At 41.7% G+C, this 24,188-nt stretch overlaps 2 protein-coding genes across 2 annotated transcripts in view; one reads left to right on the plus strand and one right to left on the minus strand.

The window, feature by feature from the left end:
• OTX1 (orthodenticle homeobox 1) overlaps positions 1–24,188 on the minus strand; it is a 388,453-nt gene that overhangs the window by 157,865 nt on the left and 206,400 nt on the right. The gene's annotated exons all lie outside the window — the stretch shown is intronic.
• The window catches only part of WDPCP (WD repeat containing planar cell polarity effector), a 224,595-nt gene that overhangs the window by 31,310 nt on the left and 169,097 nt on the right, over positions 1–24,188 (plus strand). Inside the window, exons 3-6 of the mRNA XM_075266977.1 lie at positions 450–494; positions 2,952–3,002; positions 11,728–11,798; positions 12,050–12,109. Of these exons, the coding sequence (XP_075123078.1) occupies positions 450–494; positions 2,952–3,002; positions 11,728–11,798; positions 12,050–12,109 (227 nt within the window). The remainder of the gene's footprint in view (positions 1–449; positions 495–2,951; positions 3,003–11,727; positions 11,799–12,049; positions 12,110–24,188) is intronic.

The following is a 24,188-nucleotide window of genomic DNA, read 5'->3' on the forward strand; positions in this document are numbered from 1 at the left end:
CACACCACAGTAAGACTGGGTCTCCCTCGCTTATTCCGTGCACAGCGGTCGTATACGGGAACTCCCACAACCATAAATAACCCACTTTGCTCCAAGAGCGGTTATTGGTGCGGTCCTACACCGCCGCCGCTGTGGGAACAGTAACTACATGCTGAGCGAATCCGCAACCCTTCCAGCAGAGATCAAATGTTAATTTATTGTTAAATTAAAATCAGGCTCGGAAGATACCGGGAACAATTTCTTACATTGTTGTTCTGAGTTCAGAGGAAGTATTGATGTGGAAAAAGAATTTAATGGCATTTGCTAGAGAGCTGTGTTAAACCAATTGAGTGTGGCTGATACGCAGCACAGAGCGGTGCACGGCGCGTCTGCCTGGAATCAAGTGCTGCAGCGCCCGCCACAAATCACAGAGAATATTTAGTCTTTTTTACTTTCTCTTTTTGTACTAGATGAAGATCTGGGAATACATCATTACCACGAGAAGAAGGAATCAGGTAATGGCGATATTTCTTACTGCTTTGTCTAAACCTCACCAAGTGTGTCAGTAAGGGAATGTTCACACAGGCAGTATACTCATTGAGAAAAAATCTGAAGCCAAAACTGAGACTCTGCTGAGGGACTGCTCACGTTCTATGGGTCTCCTGCCACTGTTTTATTGTTTTCACTGCCGACGTTTCGAGAAGCTAATGTTAGGGTCACACTAGCGTTGCATCTCTGTTATTCTAGTCCTGTGGAGGACCCGAACACTAGAGATGCCGGACCGCTGTGGAGGACCTGAACACTAGAGAGGCTGGACCGCTGTGGAGGACCGGAACACTAGAGAGGCTGGACCGCTGTGGAGGACCGGAACACTAGAGAGGCCGGACCACTGTGGAGGACCCGAACACTAGAGAGGCCGGACCGCTGTGGAGGACCTGAACACTAGAGAGGCTGGACCGCTGTGGAGGACCGGAACACTAGAGAGGCCGGACCGCTGTGGAGGACCCAAACACTAGAGAGGCTGGACCGCTGTGGAGGACCGGAACACTAGAGAGGCCGGACCGCTGTGGAGGACCCGAACACTAGAGAGGCCGGACCGCTGTGGAGGACCCGAACACTAGAGAGGCCGGACCGCTGTGGAGGACCCGAACACTAGAGATGCCGGACCGCTGTGGAGGACCCAAACACTAGAGAGGCTGGACCGCTGTGGAGGACCGGAACACTAGAGAGGCCGGACCGCTGTGGAGGACCCGAACACTAGAGAGGCCGGACCGCTGTGGAGGACCCGAACACTAGAGAGGCCGGACCGCTGTGGAGGACCCGAACACTAGAGAGGCCGGACCGCTGTGGAGGACCCGAACACTAGAGAGGCCAGACTGCTGTGGAGGACCCGAACACTAGAGAGGCCGGACTGCTGTGGAGGACCCGAACACTAGAGAGGCTGGACCGCTGTGGAGGACCCGAACACTAGAGAGGCCGGACCACTAAAACAGCAATTACACATAGAGCCTGGTGGACTCCATTGACTAAAATGGGGTCCATTGGGTGTCCAACATTCTTAATCTGAAAATGGCAGAGGAAAAAGTAGGACTTCGTCTTCTTTTCGGCAGACTCTGCAATGGAGACTCTGACACAGATGTGAATGTTTGGGAGGCAGATTTGCAAATTTTTTTCCATGCCAATTCCAACATGTTTTCTGTGTTGGAATCAGTATAAAAAACTCTCTTTCAGGGGTCGGCAATGTTTGTCACTTAGCTTTTGTGAAACTACAACTCCCAGCATGCAGACCTGCTCTGCGGTTCTTGGAACTCCTATAGAAGTGAATGGAGCACGCTGGGAGTAGTTAGAGTTCTTTTTTTCTGGGTACCTCTGTATAGAATAGTAGAATCCAATGTGCTATTCCATGCAGTAAAAAAATGTTATCCCCAGAAGAGCCCTCCATAGCGTGCGGGTCAGTCTGGTGTTTGCTCTGAGGACATCACCAGGACATGAGTTCCCCGTATGATGCAGACACTGTGTGCACGGAGCTGACACTCCAACAGAAGCCCTTATAAGTGAGTGAGGGTTGTCGGTGCCGCTGGTGTCACATGCTGGATCCAGCGGTGCATTTGTTTAGTTTTTCTGCTTGAAATGTGAACAGAGTTTATCTGCAGTCAGATAAACAGGTGGAAGGTGAATAATGTACTATAATCTATGCATTTGTCCTCCTATAAACCCTCTTACTGACACGTAATCCTGGTGATATGTTTGGTGACGGGCTCCAGCCACGCACCGGGTTCCTCTTTTCACTCTACTTTACAGATGGTAGCACCGGGCCTATCCTACTCTTCCGGAGAGATGGCAAGGAGGGAGCGCTGGGTTCATTTGGCAATTTCACTATTGTTTTTTGTGTGTTTTAAGGGCTAGTTGTGCAATAGGCAGGTAGTGCCAGTTCTCATCTCACAGTCAAACATTGAATCATCCGGACGTTGGCTGTTTTCTCCAAGGCGCCCTTCCTCTTTCCCCCTCTAGAGGGCATTACATGCTCATGAGTATGCAGCGTTTGGCTTCGGCATCTGAAGCCGGTATCTGAAATAGGCATTTCAGAAGTAAATGATCAATTTTCTTTATCTGATTAATTGGGTTAATCCTAGAAGTTTCACAAAGGGCCAAGAGGTCCCTACGGCTAAAGTTGCTCCTTGTTCCAGGCCGGAGCCGAGCAGAGGTTTGTGTGGGCATTCCTTGTCCTGTGTTTGCTACCACTAAGGTCTTGATGACAGACCGGCTCTGGATTCAGTTGCAGATCATTTTCGGATGTGATGAGATTGGAGACTTGGAATACTGACTGGCTCGCTGCTAGAGTCAAAGCTTCATTTGCAATTTATTCAGGGGTCACTTACTAAATCGCCAAGCTTCATGAGTATGCATTAGTATTAAAAGGTGTCTTTTGTCCACATTGGTGTCAGTGACCGTATCCCCTTCTTTTCTTTCAGCTCCTCACCCTGAGTACGGATACCTGGAGGAAAAGCAGCAGTTCTATGAATGTAAGAACAACCTGACAACAACCTTCATCATGAATCATTGGCGTGACTCTTCATAGAAACTTCATTCTTATGTTCCTTGCTTTTATGGCCTATTCTCCTTCCCTCTTGTCAATCTAGCTTGTTCCTCACACTCCGATACTACCATTACAGTTTTGCAATAGCCTATGCAAAATCTGTGGTTGGCTTTGGGTATGCGTAGATACAGCGATTTGGCCGTCTTCTTGAGAAGTAACCCATCTGTGTCTTCATATCTTCAAAGGTGGCGTGCATGTTCTTACACATCTTGTTATTCGGTGCAGCCCATTGTGATATCATGGTTTGTTCAAGGTGGTTTTACATAGGACTGCCGCATTATATTAGCACACCCGAATCTGGATGCAAAGTATAAACAAGCGCCAGGTATAGGTTTATGTGCAGTTTTCTGCTGCTGGTGTATAACACTCCGGGTCCTGGAAAACCTCTTTAATTTACTGTGAAATGCTGCAATATTAGCCAGAAATAATAGACACCTAGTGAAATTGTGCTGCCGTCTGTAAAGTACAGGGAAAAGAGGAACATGGTGCGAGGCTGGAGCCGGTCCACAAACCTAACACCAGGTCCCACAATACTGCTTTAATTTACTGTGAAACGCTGCGATATTAACCAGAAATAATAGACACCTAGTAAAAGGAGAGAGGCCTAATAAAATTATAGACGTAGTAAAAAATTAAACACATCATGAAATAATAGGCAAAGAGTGTAATAATAGACACATGGAAAATTATAGACTAAGCTAATAAACCTAGAGTAAAATAATAGACTCAGTAACTTCAGGACGTATAGTAAGTGTATAGACAACGAGTAAGACAGGCCAAGTGTAATAAGAGTATGGGGAGGGCTGTGCTAAACTACAATGGAGAAATACATTTATACCTTATAGATTTAGAATATATATCTATCTGTATCTATCTTATAAATATACAAATCAAATAACCAGAAATGTAATGCAAAATATATCATCAATAATAATAATAATAGTACAATAGTATAATACATAATAGCGCCAACCTATTCTGCATCACTTTATAATTAGTAGGCTTCATGTACAGACCAAATGAGAACATCACAGATTAATAAATTAATTCACACAATAGTACTTAGAGCCCTGTTCACAAGAGCTTACAATCTATGAGGTGGAGGCGATGACACAAGACTTAGCAGGGAAGACATAAGCGGTGGCGTTGCTTATACGGCAGTCCAGCCATCTTTATGAATAAGGTTGACTATAATTATACACATTCTAAACTTACGTATATTTCTATATGAAGTGAAGCCGTGTGAGCGTCACCAGTGGTCATCCTATATCCTATATATATATTATAGCGGATATAAAGAAAATACAAAACCGTGAGTGATTGTCCATGAGGGGTAACATCTGATTCATGGACGATTATAATTACAAAGTAGCTTAAAACTTCTTGTTTACCTTTTGACTTTTCAGATGTCATGTATGTCATGTCCAAAAGATGAAATCACTGGTTACATACATAGCAGCGTAGTGAAATACATAGTGAAAGACCCGCAAAATACTATATGTGGATACCCAGGGGCAGGCTAGTACCTGTATATTGTGGTGTCTGAGGAGGAGTCATGTGTTTTCCCCTCTCTTAAGATATATATATGTATGTAAAGAGATGAGCATAAGTGAATAAATTAATATAATAAAATAATATAACATAAAATAATATAACATAAAATAATATAACATACATGTATCACACTATTATATAACATACATGTATCACACTGTAATATAACATACATGTATCACACTGTAATATAACATACATGTATCACAGTATAATATAACATACATGGGGCCGCACGGTGGCTCAGTGGTTAGCACTGTAGCCTTGCAGCACTGGGGTCCTGGTGTTCAAATCCCGCCAAGGGCAAAACCATCTGCAAGGAGTTTGTATGTTCTCCCCATGTTTGCATGGATTTCCATCCCATATTCCAAAAATAGGGGATAGGGGAAAAAAATGTACATTGTGAGCTCTATGTGGGGCTCACAATCTACATAAAAAAAAAAAATAAAAAAAAAAAAAAAAAAAAATATATATATATATATATATATATATATATATACACATGTATCACAGTATAATATAATGTACATGTATTACAAGTAAGATAAAGTTTTAGTATATTAATTATTTGATTTAATTTGGTTTATTATGATATGTGTGTATGTATATACAAATATAGTGTGTATATACACGTGTGTGTGTGTGTGTATATATATATGTATATATATATACCATATATATATATATATATATATATATATATATATATATATAAAATAAATAATAATATATTATTAAATTAAATATATTATTATATTATATATTTTGTATATATATATATATATATATATATAAATTTAAATATATATATATATTATATATATATACATATATAATGTATGTATCTCTAGAGCTCTAATCCTATCAGGAGTAAACTAGTAGCTTACAATACAAAGCAGATCACTCGTATAGAACTATAGCCGTCAGCCAGGTCCGAAGAATACAGTGACACAAACTACAAAAACAAGAAAGCACGCCGCCTGTATGGTGAGTAGCGGGGCCTCTAATAAGATGTATCAGGTGACACTTTGGGCTTTGTAGTGTAGGTGAACAGCCTGCCCTACCCCTTGTGATGCACAGCTCCCACCATACTGATTCATTCTCTTGCAAGAGATTTTCCCTTTTTTTTCCCTTTCTTGTTTTACCGCTGAGTCCTGCTCTCCCGCTCTAATCTCTCCTTTAATGGAGATTCCAAACTCCTTAGGTATGGCAATAAGACCTCAACAATCTCGTGCAGGATTTTTATCACACTGTTCTGCTTCAGTAAGGAGTATCAAGGCAAGCGTGGAAAACAAATTGCACCAGGCACAGCTGAAAAAAAAATAAAAAAAAGCTTGATAATTTTACCGTCTTATTTCCGTGGCCCATGTAGGGTTTTATATTTTTACATATATACACCTGTAGAGAAAATCCATGACAGCTCTGCAAGGTTTATACGGCCTTATTCCTTGTTGTTTTTCAGTAGTGTTATTCACTTGCTATGATCTTAGAGAAATTGGACCTTGTGAAAGTGTTGTCCATTGAGGGAAGCCTTTTTTTTTTTTTTTTTTTTTTTTTTTTTGAGCCCGCTCCATTGGTGAACTGAATGCTGTGGCCACCCTGGCACCGGCCGCCGCTCTTCAGTGAAAAGGTGCATTGCATGTGGAAAAATCTCACTCAGATTTGCAACAGAATCAGTGGATTTGCAGTTTGTTACAGTTGCAGGCCTGCCCTTGATGTGGCCGCATTCGATAGCGTCAATCCATTTACACCCGGGCTGGGAAGTCAAAGTTGGGTTTAGTTTTAGGTGGAGCCCATGTCAGAAATAATGCTAACGACTCCGACTCATAATAATTATTAAATGTTTTTATATATATTATTCAATTAATACTGTATAATTAGTTTGTTGCACGTTGTTTTTCATAGGAATACAATGTAATGAATTACAGGATCTTTAGCCTTCAGGCCCCACATTGCGGAATCGCAGCTTTTTTTGTTGCAGTTTTTTGAGCCAAAGCCAAGAATGTCTACAAAAGGAATGGGAAATATCTAGGAAGTTCTTACACTTCTCCCTTCAGCTCAATCCACTCCTGACTTTGGCTCAAAATCTTCAACAAAAAAAACTGCTTTTCCGCAACGTGGGAACTCGGCCTTAGAGGGTGTTCACTTGCAGAAATTTGTAGAAAATTCTGCTTCAGGAATATGACCACGTTTTTTCTGTTTGTCAAAAACAGACGAGGAATTTGACACTGAATTTGAAGCGGATTTTGATCCTGAATTTGCAGCAGAATTTGTAGAAGTGTCACTGTATTTTGCTTTTATGGCACAGGGACAAATTTCCTCTCTCCCAGTCATTTCAGTGGCAGTGCTTAGGCAGAATACACCTGAAAAACGAGCAGGACGCTTATTTTTTTCTGCTAGCCTCTGCCTCCCGTTTCAGCTTTATTGTAAGCAGAATTTTCCGCCTCAAATTCAGCTTCAAATCCCTAAACATGAACACTCTCTTATTGCTTCGGCCTGACCATGGCTGATAGTCGGAGTCTAGCAACTTCACAGCCGTCGTCTCCACTTCAGTAAATGACCTGTCACTTGTGCAGATTAAAAATTGAGGCAGAAAAAAAAATCAGTGCCATGTGAATTATAGCATGCAGTGTAAAGAAAACCAATGGAAGCCAGAAAACCTGCAAAAATCTGTCTGAGAAATCCTCTGTGACCACAGCCTGACAACCCAACCCTGACCATAGATGTATTGGCTGGGAGAGATCATATTATTATTATTATTATTTATTTATTATTATTATTATTATTATACATCTAATGGCTGGATCAGGAATATTTTGTGTTGGGTTTCTAAATAAGAATTAATTCCATTACTAAAGAGGATCAGTCACTTTTGACTTGTGTATTTCAGTAAATCCTTGTATTCCCCATACTATAACAATACTGGATCAGCTTTTACTTTGTTCTCTACATTGCACCTTTCCCCTCTTAGGCCTTACCTAGCAAAATGCAGCTAAAAATCTGCCTAGGAAATAATACATGGTACTTTTGGAACTGGAAAATGCAGGGATTTTTGTATTTTTTTCTGTAATGTGTGTCCTTGGCCTTAAATGGTTCTTTCCATCTCAGTAAATCGCTGCTGGATTGGAAATAAGTTCTCTCCGTCCTGAACTCCACAGCAGGACTTGTAAGGACAGCGGAGCAATGCGGCTATACTCTGTACTTGTAACTCCCATCAGGGTGAATGGAAGCTGCTCAAACACCATCACACAGTTCGGCTACTCTTCTTCTGTAGCTTCACCGTTACGGAAACAGTGTAGCTAAGACTTAGGCCCCACGTAGCGAGCTGCAGCCAAAACACTATGTAGAAAAGACTGGCGGAAATACATTGCTTTTTTCCGCAGCGTTTTTTATTTTTTTTTATTTAATTCAAAGCTTTATTGCAAATTTTACAAAAAAAAACAGACAATAACAAACATCAGGACCAATAGGTGCCCGAAGACATAAGGGGACATAAGTAGTCATAACAAAACAACACCAATGTGAACAATAAAAACATAACAACACTGATCCACCCGGGTTAACCCCTGGGGGAGTCCTCTGCCCCTGTTATACTTTGATATGGAATGCGCCTGTATTTCATTAGGTATAATTGACTTGCTGCGATTTTTAAGAACGGAAACATTTTTTCTGCTGCGTTTTTTTTCTGCTAGCCAGAATCCATCCACTTTGTTAATGTAAAACGCAGCATTTCTTTGGCCCTCGCGTTTCCGCCGCGTCCAAAACACTGCATTGTCTAAACAAGGGCCCTGACTTTAATGTGCTGTGTGATTCCATAGCTCCCATTCTCTCCTATGGTTTATCCCATAAGTGGCTCCATAGGGTCCGGGGCAGGAGCAGTTATTCCCATATCAGCAGTAATATCCTGCCTCTGAAATAATCCATCTATCCTACTAGAAACTTCTCAGGAAATTGACAGCTGGGCGTTACCAGTCGGGGAGAGGGGGCTACACAGGCCGCACTGTCACCATTGGTTGGACACAGACTGTGCAGGATCACACTTTTTGGGAACGGGAACGCACACTTGTCAATTTTATTAGTCGCTGTCCTGGGGGAACAGAAGAACAGCACAAAGTTACGTATAAGAAAACATGTCAGAATACAGGGGAGTGTTTTATTTGCCATAACCCCCGGATAGAGGAGAGGCTGGGCCATTATGACCTAAATAAAAATCACAATTAATTGAGTATTTTCCTTTGATTACTATTATAATTACATTTATTACTATTAATGAATGATTATTTTACGACTCATTTTTACATGCCGTATCAGCTGACCTTCCGTTTCGATTATTTTATGATTACTTGCCTAGTCCTAGTCGGGGGTCTTTATAGGGTCTCTTCTTCACTGTCCTGATCCCTCTTACCAATCCGGGAGGATGTGGACCCTTTATTATTATATATGGAGAGGGAGGGTCTTTATTTTATTATTTATTTATTTTTTCACCTATCTAATTTCCCTGCATCTGCCATTGGGGGAGCAGGGAGGACCCCGCACACATTACACCGGGTCACATCGAAATCAGCGCGTTCAGCCAATATACTGCACATCTAATATTCATGGCCAGCTTTAGTCCTATGCAGGACTGAATACAGACAAGAAGTTCATGTAAAGAATAAAAATAATCTTTATAAGGAAATGGGGCCGTGCGGGGTGTTAGTAAAACTATATAAGAAGAAGTCAGACAGAAGAAGTCTATAAACCTGTCAGCAGGCAGGACCTGTCCGGGGGTGACTAGCACACATTAGTAATAGACTTCAGACATTAGTAATAGACTTCAGACATTAGTAATAGACATCACACAATAGTAATAGACATCAGACATTAGTAATAGACTTCAGACATTAGTAATAGACATCAGACATTAGTAATAGACATCAGACATTAGTAATAGACTTCAGACATTAGTAATAGACATCACACGTTAGTAATAGACTTCAGACAGTAGTAATAGACTTCAGACATTAGTAATAGACATCAGACATTAGTAATAGACATCAGACATTAGTAATAGACTTCAGACATTAGTAATAGACTTCAGACATTAGTAATAGACATCAGACATTAGTAATAGACATCAGACATTAGTAATAGACTTCAGACATTAGTAATAGACATCACACGTTAGTAATAGACTTCAGACAGTAGTAATAGACTTCAGACATTAGTAATAGACTTCAGACATTAGTAATAGACATCACACATTAGTAATAGACTTACTTGCTCTGTTCTTATATTAAACTTCCATTAGCCTGGATATTATCATTAAGGGATCTGGAAAAATCCGCAATAATGACCAATGTGCCCTGCTCAAGACATACAACTAAACAATTCATCAGTTTGCGATGTTCGTATCCATTCACAGAGTCTTTTATGGCTGTCTCAGTTCAGTGATTTCTGTAGGACGCCATGAAGCCATGTGACAGATTCATCCCTTCCTGCAATGTTTGAAGCAGGGTCATGCTCTTATACTCATAAATCCGTCGCTCTTTCCTTGATTTAAAATTCCCTCTTAAAACCAAAATTTTCATGTTGTTTTTAGATATTGTTTTTAGATAGACCTGAAGAAGAAGCCGAGAGCTTCGAAACGTTGTAATCTGTCATCATTATGAGTTAGCCATTAAGACTCTCCAGTTTTTTGTTTTTATATTTCTTACCCGCTGGCGAACACGGTACAAAAACAAACATTTTCCTTCTACTATATTTTTGTAGATGTTGGTTGTGATTTATAGTTGAAACCTAATAAGAATGAGCTTTTGTGCTGCTGTAAGGGAACATTCACGTTGGGGAAGAGAACGCCTCCAAGACTTCTGTTCAATTCACTGGGAGACAGTGACAGATTTTTTTTCCTCTAGGAAGAATAAACAATAAAAAACCTCCATCCTATTCAGAGCTTTGCCAGAAGGAATCTGCCTGAAGATAATCCAAGACGTTTTTTTTTTCTTCTTCTATTTGGAAAAAAAATCATCTACTGACCCACATTGAAATGACTGGGAGAGTTGGGAGACGGATTTCGAGGTGGATTCGGTGTGTGCCCATACCCTAAGCCTTAAACCCTATTACAAGTGTAGCTGCGGCTTAAACTGTAATTGTATCGGATTGTTGCAAAGTCTGAAGGGAATGTTTTATTACAAAATCCCTGACCCTATGTCCTGCTCTGTATATATGGAGGGATTGTATGGCTGTCCTAGAGGGCTTCTCTAATGGAGACCCGTGATATGACCCAGAGTAGAGAACTGGAAGTGTGTGGCCAGCTGAGGTTTTCCTGACAATAACAGGTGATAGCCGGGATCGACTTCTCACTGGGCCAGCCGGCATAGCAGGGGCTTGTCACCCGTTTAATGGCAGTAACTAGGACTACTAGACCTGAGCCTATAAATCTGAGCACTGTCAGCAATCGCTGATTCCATTATAAGCATGCAGGTACCACGTGACTGATCCTTGTATACTCTAAGAACATTCATAAGATTGTCAGCGGATCCTAGCGGAAATTGTCTATAGGGAATAAGACGTGTCAGGGGCAACACGGTGGCTCAGTTGTTAGTACTGCAACCTTGCAGCGCTGGAGTCCTGGGTTTGAATCCTGCCAGGAACAACATCTGCAAGGACTTTGTATGTTCTCCCCGTGTTTGCGTGGATTTCCTCCCATACTACAAAGACATACATAAATGAAAAAAACGGAATAAGAAGTGTCTGACTGGTAGGTGTCCCGCCGCCTCACAAGATTGGGGCTCCTGAGTCCCCGGTGTGAATGGAGTGGTAGCGTGCATGCAGGACCAACATTCAATTCACTTCTATGGGACTGATGGATGCTGCATTGGCTATCGCCATTAGTCCCATAGAGAAGTGAATGGACTGGGAGTCGGGGTGCACATGACCAATCCATGAGCTGATGATTGGGGGTTTACCCCATGGATTAGATGGACTAGAGGACGCTCTGATATGTAGAATGTTATGGAGAGGAATACGCGAGGTGTTCTGTAAACTACCAACTACTGCCAAGTAATCCATGCACCGCGGCCGCAAGACGTAATGATTGTTCTTTTTTTCCCTCTAAGCGCGGGGCATCCCTTGGGTCCTGAAGAACAAGCGGCCAGAAAAGCTACGAGACAATCTCATGGAGCTTGAGGTAGGTTTTTGAGAAAGTTACAAGAATGGCAACAAACAATCCTCCTTTCAAGCACCTTTCAGCAGCTTTAATTTTCATAAAGGATCAGGCATCGGAGTGATGATAACCGCGCTTTTGTCCTGAGAACTGTTGCATCTTTGTTTATGTGGCTCGCTAATCTCTGCCTGCCTGAAAAGCTCAAGCACTTTACCCTGCGCTCACAATGTCCACAGCCCAAAGTCTCTCGCTCACTGTCTTCTCTTGTCCTCCAGGAGCTGATGCAGAGCAGTGAGTGTGTGCTCAGCAAATGGAAGAACAAATACGTCTGTCAGGTAAAATGTTTTGACATGCCCTTCCTCTACTCGGTCACTGGAGCTGAACTCTGATCCATTGAGTGAAGTTTTTGTCTTATTATGTAACGCTGCTTACAAAACCTCAGATGTTGTGTTGCAAATTTTGTTTCCTTGTTAATTGTGAAGGGTTGGTATTGATGGTGACGCAGTTTTGGAAAACCCCATTACATTCATGTGCGGGCAACAAGTGGTAATGTCCGGGCAACAAGCGGCAATGTCCGGGCAACAAGTGGCAATGTCCGGCAACAAGCGGCAATGTGTGGGCAACAAGCGGCAATGTCCGGGCAACAAGCGGCAATGTCCGGCAACAAGCGGTAATGTCTGGGCAACAAGTGGTAATATGGAGGCAACAAGTGGTAATGTCCGGGCAACAAGCGACAATGTCTGGGCAACAAGCGACAATGTCTGGGCAACAAGCGGCAATGTCCGGGCAACAAGCGGTAATGTCCACAAAATAGTTTCTGTCATAGTATATCAAACTTTTGTGTCCATCCAAAAAAGATGACAGAAGCTGATCCATTTATTTTATTTTATTTTATTGTATAACAATGATGTTTATGTATTGGATGGACATCTATTAAATGTATGAAAAAAATATGATCTGAATGGATCCTTTAGCGGGGTCATGTAGTGAGGGGAACATGCCCACAGCCCATTCCCTGTACTGGATAAACTCTTCGGCTCATGTTGCTGAGGGGTCCCATAGCACCCCCATGATTAGTTTTGCAGAGTGCAGTGGGAGGCCAGAAGTATCCTTCCCCTGCGGGCACTCCGACTCTCACTATCATATGACTAAGGGTTGGTTCACACTAGTGTATGTATTCCGTCTGGTTAGAGTCTGCATGGAGTCACCCCGGAGGGGTCCGTGCACTTTGACAGCACAACGCTTGCAATTGCGCTTGTATTCCGTTCGGGGAGGTCTCCATGCAGACTCTAACCAGACGGAATACATACGCCCACATTCACATTCACAGACTCTTACACTAAGACCGGTGAACCCATGGAGTAAAGGTGCTGCAGAATCTTTGTAGAAACGCCAGAATTTAAAGAATTTCTGATTCTTGAGCTCCTGTGGCTCCTGTTCATTTAATGATGGGCTGTGGAAGCACAGCCCGTGCACAGGCAGCACCTAGGGGAAATCAGTATGTGGTTTGTGTGGGGGTCTGACATCTGGGCCCCACCTTGGTCAGCTCTGGAAAGCTATAGCAATAGATGGGGAGTGTGTTTGGTGCTCCTTAAGTAATAAGAATGGTGTGGCACCTCCCTGGAACCTCCTGTGAGGAATCTGTCAGATGATTTATACCAACTGATAGACTCCCATGGCCTGGTCGGGGCATTAGGACTTGTAGGCATTTACCTTTGTGGCCGTTCATAGTATTTTCATTGCAGAGGAAACAAACTTCAATTGTAAGTATTGCCAAGCCCTGCATGTGTTCTTGTGCTCATCACTAAGCCGTCCCCGTGGCCTCCTCTTTGGGGCGCACTGACTCTTCCAGCCTCCTCCACTCTGCTCCAGGCGTACAGTACATGGACATCATGGAGGCTTCAAAAGTTAAAATAATTATTTTTAATTATGTTATACAATTGTTCCTATTGTATAATTAGATACATTGTGTGTTACATATTTACTTTCATAGGAATTAATCACTGTCTTATTTTTTTTTTTTTGACAATTCTGTCTGACCACGGCTGTCGGCCATAGACAGTTAGTGTCAGAATGTAGAAAAGTAGAGGAATCTGAGTCGGAGCTTCGTCCTCCTGACTCTACACCAATACTTGGCATCCGCTGCCTCAGGAATACAAGGCTCAGGCACGGGGACTTAGTGAAACACTGCACCAGTCATGTCAAATGCAAGTACTTACTAAATCAGACGTGTTAGGACAACTGACTGGTCGTCTTCTTATTATCAGACGTGCTATACTACTTCATTGTACTTGATGTATCAGGGAACACTTATTGCAGTGTACGGCGCACACTTGAGGAGTTAAGAACTTTGTAGTAGTCAGCGATTCCTCGGTCTGCAGGTAATAATGGCTCCGTGGGACGCCGTCTACAGTCAAGTCTCCATCACATGCTCAGAGAGAAAGGGAAAAGGCCGTCTTATCTCAGCGACTTGTCAGACGTATCAGTGTTGTTGTTGGGAAGTGTTCGCACGCTAGACTGGTGAAGGAGCCTCTTACATTCCAGTGCGGCCAGCAAGGGCTCAGAGCTGAACCAGTCTCTTTATTTTATTTTTGTTTTTATACCTACAAATATTGGATGACTTGGAAAAAAATAAAAGCCCCAGACCTTGATGTTTTTTGCTTGACTTGATCCTCATTAAAGAAATGATGTTGAACGTGCATGAACTGGCCCGCACCGAGCGGCAGCAGCGCCTTGTCATTGGCAATGAAGCTTCGGTAACATAAGAGGGAACGTTTGGGGATCCTTCCTAGATTAGGGGATCCTGGACTAATCCCTCGCTCCATTTTCACACGGCGTTCTCTGCATCGACTCGTGTTTACTTATTCTTAATAATATTTGAAAAAAAATTGGTAGTGAAATAGACGGCTTATTTACTCAGAGATTGTGTCAATGTTTGCCTATGTGGGTAGGAAGCAGACGGGAATTCTGCTGCTCCTCTAATTGGCTTCACACTGAATGTCTGCTATTGTATTAATATTCTTAATTGGAGCACTTTGCTGTCCGTCCATTGACTTCTCGGCTCCAATACTTAAAGTTGGTATCAACGCAGTTCCCTGTGACCGTTTTCTGTATAGATCACATTACCAGTAAGTGGAAAACAATATTCATATCACTACAGTGTGAAATGGTGCTTACATAAGACACATAAGTCAGAATTTATTTTGTGGGTGTGCTGTACACTGATATTTGTTTTATTATTATTATTATTATTATTATTTATTAATGATAATAATATATTTATTTATTTCAAAAATTTCCATGAGGCTTTGTTCATTCAACCATTTTAATGTCCATTTATACATTACTAGCTATACCCGCGACTTCGTCCGAGGCCCCCTGACTCTCTGCGTGCCCCACCTGCAGTGCCGCCCGGGACCCCCCGCATTTGCCGTGCGGGCGCTGCAGGCCCATCCAACACCAGTGTGCTGATGGACCTCCAGCTTCCCCGCCGGCCCACTACCGCTCCTTTCGCCCCTGGACTCTCCACTTTTTCCTTACCCGCTCCCCCATTCTCTTGCTCCCGCCTTCCTACCGAACCTGTGACTCCGGCCCCTCCCCCCTTCCCACACCACCTCTGCCACCTTGTTCCTACATGTACACACCCTCCCCACCCTTCTGTCTACCCCTGCCGACCCCGGGGCCCTGGCAGACTCACCAGTCCACGCCGCGCGCCAGGCTCCAGCGATGCCAGCATGTGCTGTTCTCGGCTGCCGGCATGCACGACGCCATGTTGTTCATGTCAGTGTGCGGCCGGCTTGTGACTGTATAGCTTCGCCCCCGCAGTCGCCTGGTCCAAACGGAGCCCCGCGCTGACGTGGTGACGTCATGTGAGGTCCTTCAGCCTACACGGACTGTGAATTTGGTGCCCGCAGTCGGGTGGCAGTCTAGGTATGTGTGAAATTTTATTGAAATCCGTTCCGCCGTTGAGGCGTGATAGTGGAACAAACATCCAAACACACAAATTTTCACATTTATAATATTAGTAAGGATATACATACATAATTAGAATCCCTTTTTTCAGTACTACCACGTTGGAATAGTCTTAAGAAAGGGCGATCTTCTCCACCTTTAGAATTCTTCTCTGTGCCAGTGTTCGGTGATATTCCCGTTTTTCTCCATATGCAAATGAGTCTCCAGACAGCACAGGGGGCGGTCCCCTTGCTCTCAAACAGCACAGGGTGCATCCCCTGTGCCGCCTGAAGTCTCTCCAGTGACGCCCTTCTTCTTCTTCTAGAGCCGCACATGTCTTCCTGCATCTTCTTCCGGCGAGACTGTGTTCACTTGTGTAGCGGCCTCAGAAAAATGGCCGACAAGACATGCAAAGTCGGCTCTGCCATTAACACTATTAACCCTTTAATAAGATAAGATAATCCTTTAATAGTCTCACCATGGGGAAATTTCAATGTGTTACAGCAGCCTGATAATACGGATACAGGATAATAAGTCATATATTACAGAAGGAGATACATGAGCTCAGACTAGCAGATAGGAGAAAAATACTAGAAATCATAGCAGCTAGAGAAAAAAGAAAGATTTCAGAACCATTTAGTTCTCTGTGCGGAGTGTCTCCGCTCAGCCTGATGTAGATTATACAGCCTGACCGCGGTTGGGAGGAAGGATCTCCGATAGCTCCTTCTCACACTTGGGGTGAAGCCGTCGGTCACTGACAGGACTGCCCGGTGCTATCACCGTCTCATACATGGGGTGGGATTTGTTCTCCAGCATGGAGCTCACCACGGACAGTGTCCTTCTGTCACCCCCCACCTGTACTGGCTCCAGGTGCGGATAATAGCAATAACAGAACTTTTGTAAAAGTAAAAAAAACCGAAAACATTTTTTGCCCGGAAAGCCCATTTAATTTATACTGCGGCTCAGTACGATTACGACAATACTAAATATGTATAGGTTTTTTTTAGTCTTACTACAATGACACAAAAAAATTGTAATAATATGATAAATTTAAAAACATGAAAAACATTTTAATGGGGAAAATGTGGTTTATTTGTGTTTATTTTATTTTACAGGCTTTTTTTTTTCTTATAAAATATTCTATTATTTTTTTTTACTTTTTTTTAAGTTCCCGTAGGATATTTTACCACTAGGGGGCTTGATCCCTTGTCCTGTACACTACAATACCTGTGTATTGCAGTGTATTTGTGCTTGTTACTTAATCAGGCATTCTATTAGGACGTGCCTCTAGCAGGTTCTAATAAAAGGGCTATGATGGCAGTCACGGGGGCCTTTGTTAAACGCCTGGTTGTCATAACAACTCATTGGAACCCCGTGATAGCACTGCCGGGGGGTCGATGGGGGTATCCTTTTCACCGCACCATCTTAAGGGTTAAACAGCGGGGATCATTGTTATCATTGTCTCAGCTGTTGCAGCGGGAGTCTTGCTGTCAGTCATAGCTGGGCTCCCTGGGTGATGGTACGGGTTCTGCTTCTGATCCCACTTGATCACCACCATGTCCGTCTCTCCCTCTCTCTGCATATTGCTTTCAGTTGCTGAGCCCTGATAAGTGCTAGAACAATGTCTTGACCAGTGGATGTAACTTCAGAGATAACTTCAAGTAAGAAACAGCCAGAGAGCACACTGCCGGAGTCAGCTGAAAACCAGGAAGTGAGGGGGAGAGGAGACAAGATGGCAGCTGAAACCCTGACATGAGAAAACCCCTTTAACTTAGGCTACATGCACAAAACCGTAACTTTATTGCGGATAAAGTACAGACTCTTTCATTTTTATGGGCCCATGTGCACAGGCTCCAGTGTTTGCCAGTGTATGTCTGGGCCGTGGTGAAGAGGTGCAAAATATGGGTCCGTGAAAACCATGGATCATACCATTGTACACAGTCTTATGCAAGAGGCCAAATCTTTAATAGTATAACTATAAATAGTAGAATAAGTTTGTGTAATACGAACAAGGAACATTGGATGTAAAATTATAAAAATATGGAGGAAAGAAAAATTACAAGGGGAGCAGAGACAAGAAATAAGATGGAGTACAGGACGTCTAATTGTAAATGTACTTTTGTCTATAACATCAGAATTTAGGAAGCCTCAGGTTGATGAGCCCCTGCAGAGGACACCTCGGGTTGCCGGGGTAAGAGGAGGCTTCCCATTGTATTTCTACGAGTGGCATGGATCTTTCCATATATCTTCATATTTGAGATCCTATTAGTTACAGCAGAGATTGGGAATGAAGAAGTCTAAGACTGAGCCAAGTGAGTGTGAGCAGCCGTGCAAATAAGTGATCGATGTTCTTGTGAAGGACTGGCAAATACTATGGGGTTAAGGGTTCCTAAGACTCTCAAAGGTAGATGTGAGAGTAATCATGTGTGCTGTACGACCTCCACTATGTCGTGGGATTGGAGTTGGGGTAAATTTCGGGACTCCAGCTACGGTTTCAAAATAAAATAGTTGATTAAAAATTATTTTAGATGATAAAATTATTAATATTTGTACTTAATGGATTAGAATTTTTTTGCACTCATAAGAATTTAGAAAAATTTAGAATTAATAACTATATAAATCTAGGGTTAAGGGGATATCGTCACTCCTTAGGGAGAGACCACCATGTAGGTGTGTGGAGTCTTATTAAGCCATATGTTCTCCACTGTGAGGGATCATGAGAAGAATATGCAAATCTGTCTCCCGTGATGTAAATATTATGGGGATAATGTCTATTCTTAGGGAGAGACCACCTTCTCAGGTGTGTGGAGACTTATACAGCCATAGTTGCTCCACTGCACTGCTCCACTGTTTACATCTTGGGAGACAGATTTGCATATTCTTCCCATGATGTAAATAGGAAGACTGCCTCAGTCATGCTGTCCACAAGGGGGGCTCCCTTTAATATCATGCTCAACCTTCCCAGAGGCCTTTGCTGCAATGATGTGGGATTTTACCAAGTCAGTCTCTCAGCCGAGGACAGCTTTTTCGATCTATTTGGATCTCTTCAGCCCGGCGCAGAGAAGACTAACTTGGCAGAGGTGAGAGGCTTCTAGACAGACGGCTGAGAGACGGATCACTAAGAAGACTGATTACTAAGGAGACTGATCACTAAGGAGTGATGATATCCTTTTAACCTGGTCTAGAAGCCTCTCACCTCTGTCAAGTCATTCTTCTCTGTGCCAGGCTGAAGAAATCCAAGTAGATCAAAACAGCTGTCCTCGGCTGAGAGACTGACTTGGTAAAAGGGATGTTAAATGGAGCTCCCCCTTGTGGGCAGCATGACTGAGGCACTGTCTTCCTATTTACATCATGGAAGACAGATTTATATGTAAATCTATGTCATGTTTTCTTAGAATTCAGAACACAAAGCCAAATGGGAACGAGATATATGTATATAAAAGAATACGAGTTCCATTTGTTACAAGCCCTCTAGAAAGATGTCCTTACCCAATAAGCACAGATAACAACCACAGAGAAGGTAAGTATGACATCTAATGTGTGTATAACACAGCAAAAACACATGCAATATGCTAGTAGAAATTTTTTTTATTAATACCGTATATACTCGAGTATAAGCCGACCCGAATATAAGCCGACCCCCCCTAATTTTACCACAAAAAACTGGGAAAACTTATTGACTCGAGTATAAGCCTAGGGGGGGAAATGCAGCAGCTACTGGAAAATTTCAAAAATTAAAATGGTCAGAGTTTTTGGGTGTAGTAGTTACTGGGTGCTGGGGAAGGGGAGGGGGTGTTTTGGTTGTCTGTCTGCCCCTTCCCTGAGCTTGAGGACTGGGTTTTTTCTTCCCCCCACTTGGAATTAAGTCTGGCTAAATATAGGGTATCTGCAGTGCTCCTATTAACCCCTTCCTGACGGAACAAGAGCACTGCAGATCCCCTATATTCAGTAGACCGGGCACTGTCAGACACAGGGAGACCTAATGTGTTTGTGTTTCACAGTCATTTTCTACTTTTGTATGTATTCTAGGAAAAAGAGTGTTTTCGAACTTTTATGTTTTTAAAATCTTTTTTTTTCTTTTGCACTATTTTATGGGAGATTCTATACATTAATATTGTGGCTGGTCATAGACCCTCTCTCCTAAAAAACAAAAAATAAATAATTTTTTTTTTTTTTTTTTTTTTTTTGCTGACTCGAGTATAAGCCGAGGGGGGCTTTTTCAGCACAAAAACTGGGCTGAAAAATTCGGCTTATACTCGAGTATATACGGTAAATCACAACATACAAAAAATAGGACAATGTAAAAGAAGCGATGTACATATACACAAAAGTGGTATAGTGGGATGCCACAACAAGACTTGAGACTCAAAGTGTTGGACTATCTCTAGCATAATAATATGCTTATACCACATTATTAATCCTATACAGGGAAGTGATTGCTTATCATACCTAGTGCAACCATATGAAGACTGTTAATAAAGACTAATATACTAATATATACATCCATATTTGGAATAGGTAAATAGATATTATAATGCCATCATTGTCAGCCCCATATAGATACGTGTTACTTCTTTCTCATATATAATACAAAGGCATAACTATTAGCAGTCAAATACTATAGTAATCCTTAGTATCGAGAAGTAAACACATAAGCATTGTAGTGCAAACACTCAGCCATAAGGAAGGTTACCAAGCAGATCACAAGGGACAGGTACCCACCACCCAAACCCTGACGCGTGTTTCAGCGTAGAGAGCCTTCGTCATGCCTGAGACATACTACACCCTCTGCTTCCTGTACATAGATCATGTCTGATGAAGGTCCAACAACCGAAACGTTAATTTGATCTATTGTTTTCCTTTTTGCTTATTGCTACGTGTCCATGGCACAAGGATTGTTTAATTTATGTAAATAAACTTACCATACCCTTAGCAAATTCAGTGTGTGCAGCAGCATTTTTACAGACTCCCTTAAAGGGGCAGGGGTTCTCCACACCCACCTGACTGGACTAATTTTGTTTGGGACAGTTGATATTCTCCAAGTGCAGAGAGGTGCGTTATAGAAGTATTAAAATGGCCGTATAATCAGTTTTTTCGTTTTTCAAGACTGTCCACAAGCTCTAGATACATATAGAGGACAGTTATCAAATATTACAGTTTTCAAAGTGGCTGAAAAAAAATCTAAAAAAATGTAAAAAGTTTTCCCTGAACCTGAAAATGCCAATATGCAAAAAATGACCACGTACACAGCTCTGTACAATAAAAATAATAATAATAATAATAATAAAAAATCCAATGAAAATAATAATAATAATAAAATAGTATTATATATAAATAATAATAAATAAAAAATAAGCAGGTATCACAATTTGGTGACGCAAACATCTTGTTTTTAATTTATTTAAACATTAAAATTTGGAAACAGTATATAAATTTGTTATTGCTGTGATCATCCAGAGCCAGAGAACATAAAGATTCTGTAATTTTTTATCACACAGTGAACACCTTAAAAACAAAGCTCTTAATAAAATGGCACAATGGCGTATATTTTTCAGTTCCAACATATTTTGAATTTTTTTTCAGCTTCTTATATTGTATTTAATGTTAAAAAAGTTGTCCAGGCTAAAAATTATTATTATTATTATTATTTTATGTTTTATTTTTTTTGTTTAATTAGGCCGGGGAAGGTGAAAATAAAACAGAACAAAATATCTTCACCTTTCCCAGAGGCAGGTGAGGTGTTTTTTTGTTTTTGTTTTTTTTTACCTTTCTCATCTTAATAAAAAAAAAAAACCCTTTAGGTGCCATTAGGAAGTTCAATTTGTCCTACAGAAAGTAAGCCCCCATATGGCTCTGCAAACAAAAAGTAAAAGTTGCGGCTTTTGGAAAGCAAAAAGTGAAAAACAAGAAAAAAATATTCTTGGTTATTAAGGGGTTAGAACTTGGGCTGGAGGGATTAAAAAAATACCGTATATACTCGAGTATAAGCCGAGTTTTTCAGCCCAGTTTTTGTGCTAAAAAAGCCCCCATCGGCTTATACTCGAGTCAAGCGGGAGAGGGGGGGGTGTCTAAGACCAACCGCAATAGTAATGTATAGAATCTCCCATAAAATAGTGAAAAAAAAAGAAGCTATAAAAAAATAAAATAAATAAAAAATTCTAAATCCCTCCTTTCCCTAGAATACATACAAAAGTAGAAAATTACTGTGAGACACATACACATTAGGTCTCCCTGTGTCTACTGAATATAGGGGATCTGCAGTGCTCCTGTTCCGTCGGGAAGGGGTTAATAGGAGCCCTGCAGATCCCCTATATTTAGCCAGGCTGAATTCCAATTAAAACACCCCCTCCCCTTCCCCAGCACCAGCAACTACTGCACCCAAAAACTCCCACCATTTAAAATTTTTAAGTTTCCCAGTAGCTGCTGCATTCCCCCCCCCCCCCCCCCCCCAGGCTTATACTCGAGTCAATAAGTTTTCCCAGTTTTTTGTGGAAAAATTAGGGGCCTCGGCTTATACTCGGGTCGGCTTATACTCGAGTATATACGGTAAGTGAATTTTATTATGGCTCGGATGATAATTTCGGATACCCGGGCATCAGTGGAGTTACAGATATCAGATATTCTTATTTTGCAGCTTCCTTTATTGTAGCGTTTGCTTTGCACTTAGATCGCAGGTTCTTGGCGTTGTCTTTGCTGTATTATATGATTGTGTGCTGATAGAAACTGCATCGTGATAGTAACATTCGTGTCATGTCTCCCTAAGTGGTTTTGATCATTATTTCTCTCTTAAACAAATGTTTCTGTTCTTATAAAATGAAAAATATCTGTATTATAAAATCAATCATTCGTGACGAGGATTACACGTATTTGTTTACAAGGAATGCCTGTTTGTTCATATAATCATTAGGAAACAATTAGACCGGACGGTTTCGGCGACGAGGGCTTTGTGTTTCGTATTTACTGCCCTACGTTTAGTGATACAAGATTTACTTTAGAGATTTGAACTTTTGTGTGTTGAGACATTGTTTACATTGTAGATGATGACAGGACAAAGCGTTTAAGAGCAAGACTTGGCAGTCAAGTGATCGGCCATTAGGTGGGGCCCTAAGTGAGCTGCAGTGCCCGGGCGTTGCGAAATTCTGGGATTGTTCTTCTTCACAACTGTAATTGAGTGAAATGCCAGGGTTACAGGTTACCATGATATATACCTGACACCATTCGATATCTCTATAGAAGTCATTCACTCGCCTGCCTGAAAGTTTTGCACATCTCTGTATATAATCTCTGTCTCTCTGTGTATATATATATATATATATATATATATATATTCTGCAATCGGCTACACCGTACAGTGTGACCTAGCACATAAGAAGACAAAAAACAATGACAAATCATTGGAAAAACCTTTCTTTAATACCTTTTCATTAGTTTTTGTTGTCTTCTCTCGCGCTGCAGAAGTTCTGGTCCACTCTGCTACATCTGTATATAATAATTGTATATACAGTACTGTGCAAAAGTTCTAAGCAGGTAAGTGAAATATACTGCACAGTAAGAATGTATCCAAACCAGAACTATTAATAGTCTATTTTAGTCAATTATCCAAATGAAGTGAATAAAGAAAAGAGATGTAAATCCATTAATATTCGGTGTGACCTTTGCCCTTCGCCTTCTTCTCGGTACTTGCAGATAGTATTTGGCAGATCTGGGCAGGGAGGTTGTTCCTGCCGCCATCTTGGAGCACTAAGCCCAGATCTTCTGTGGATGTTGCTTGTCCGTCTGTCTCTTCCTGTCATCCCAGACAGACTGCTCGATGATGAGATCAGGGTGATATCTGCGGGGGCGGGATCATCACTTCCAGGCTCCTCCTCCAAAGGGGCTTAAAGGGAATATATCACTATTTATTTATTTATTTATTGAAACCAGAACCAGAATACTATCACTTTTTGTAATTTGATTTATTTCCCCATCATAGATTTTTCTGAGGACCGCATCCTTTTACGAGCCTCTCTTCTCTGCATTTAGTGACTTGCTTTACAGCACAAGCAGTAGTCTGCTCACCAAGGTCTATGACATGTTGTGTGCTGGAAGTGGAAGTAGATAAGCTGCGATGTTATCTATTGTCAGTAGTGGATGAAATGATGTGTCAGGTGTTGTCTATGGGTCTTATCTTCTATTGTAATTCTCTGTTTTGTTTGTGATGTAAATGAGATGACTGCTGCAGAGAAGACACCCATAAAATTAGCAAGTGTCAGTCAATATTTAGGCTTGGTGTCCCTTTAAAAACAAAAAGAAACTGGGACAGGTGAGGCCAAAGTCAGGCCATAGAGGAGACAAATGGACCAAAGGGTCAGCCACAGCAGAGGACCATAGAGGACACAAGTGGCAAGGCGAGATCAGACTGTTTCACAAACTTTCGGACCCTGCGGCCTTTCCCCAGTTTTGCCTATCCAGCTGCATTGGTAG

Source organism: Leptodactylus fuscus, chromosome 3 (assembly GCF_031893055.1).
Source record: "Leptodactylus fuscus isolate aLepFus1 chromosome 3, aLepFus1.hap2, whole genome shotgun sequence".
NCBI classification, from domain to species: Eukaryota; Metazoa; Chordata; class Amphibia; order Anura; family Leptodactylidae; genus Leptodactylus; species Leptodactylus fuscus.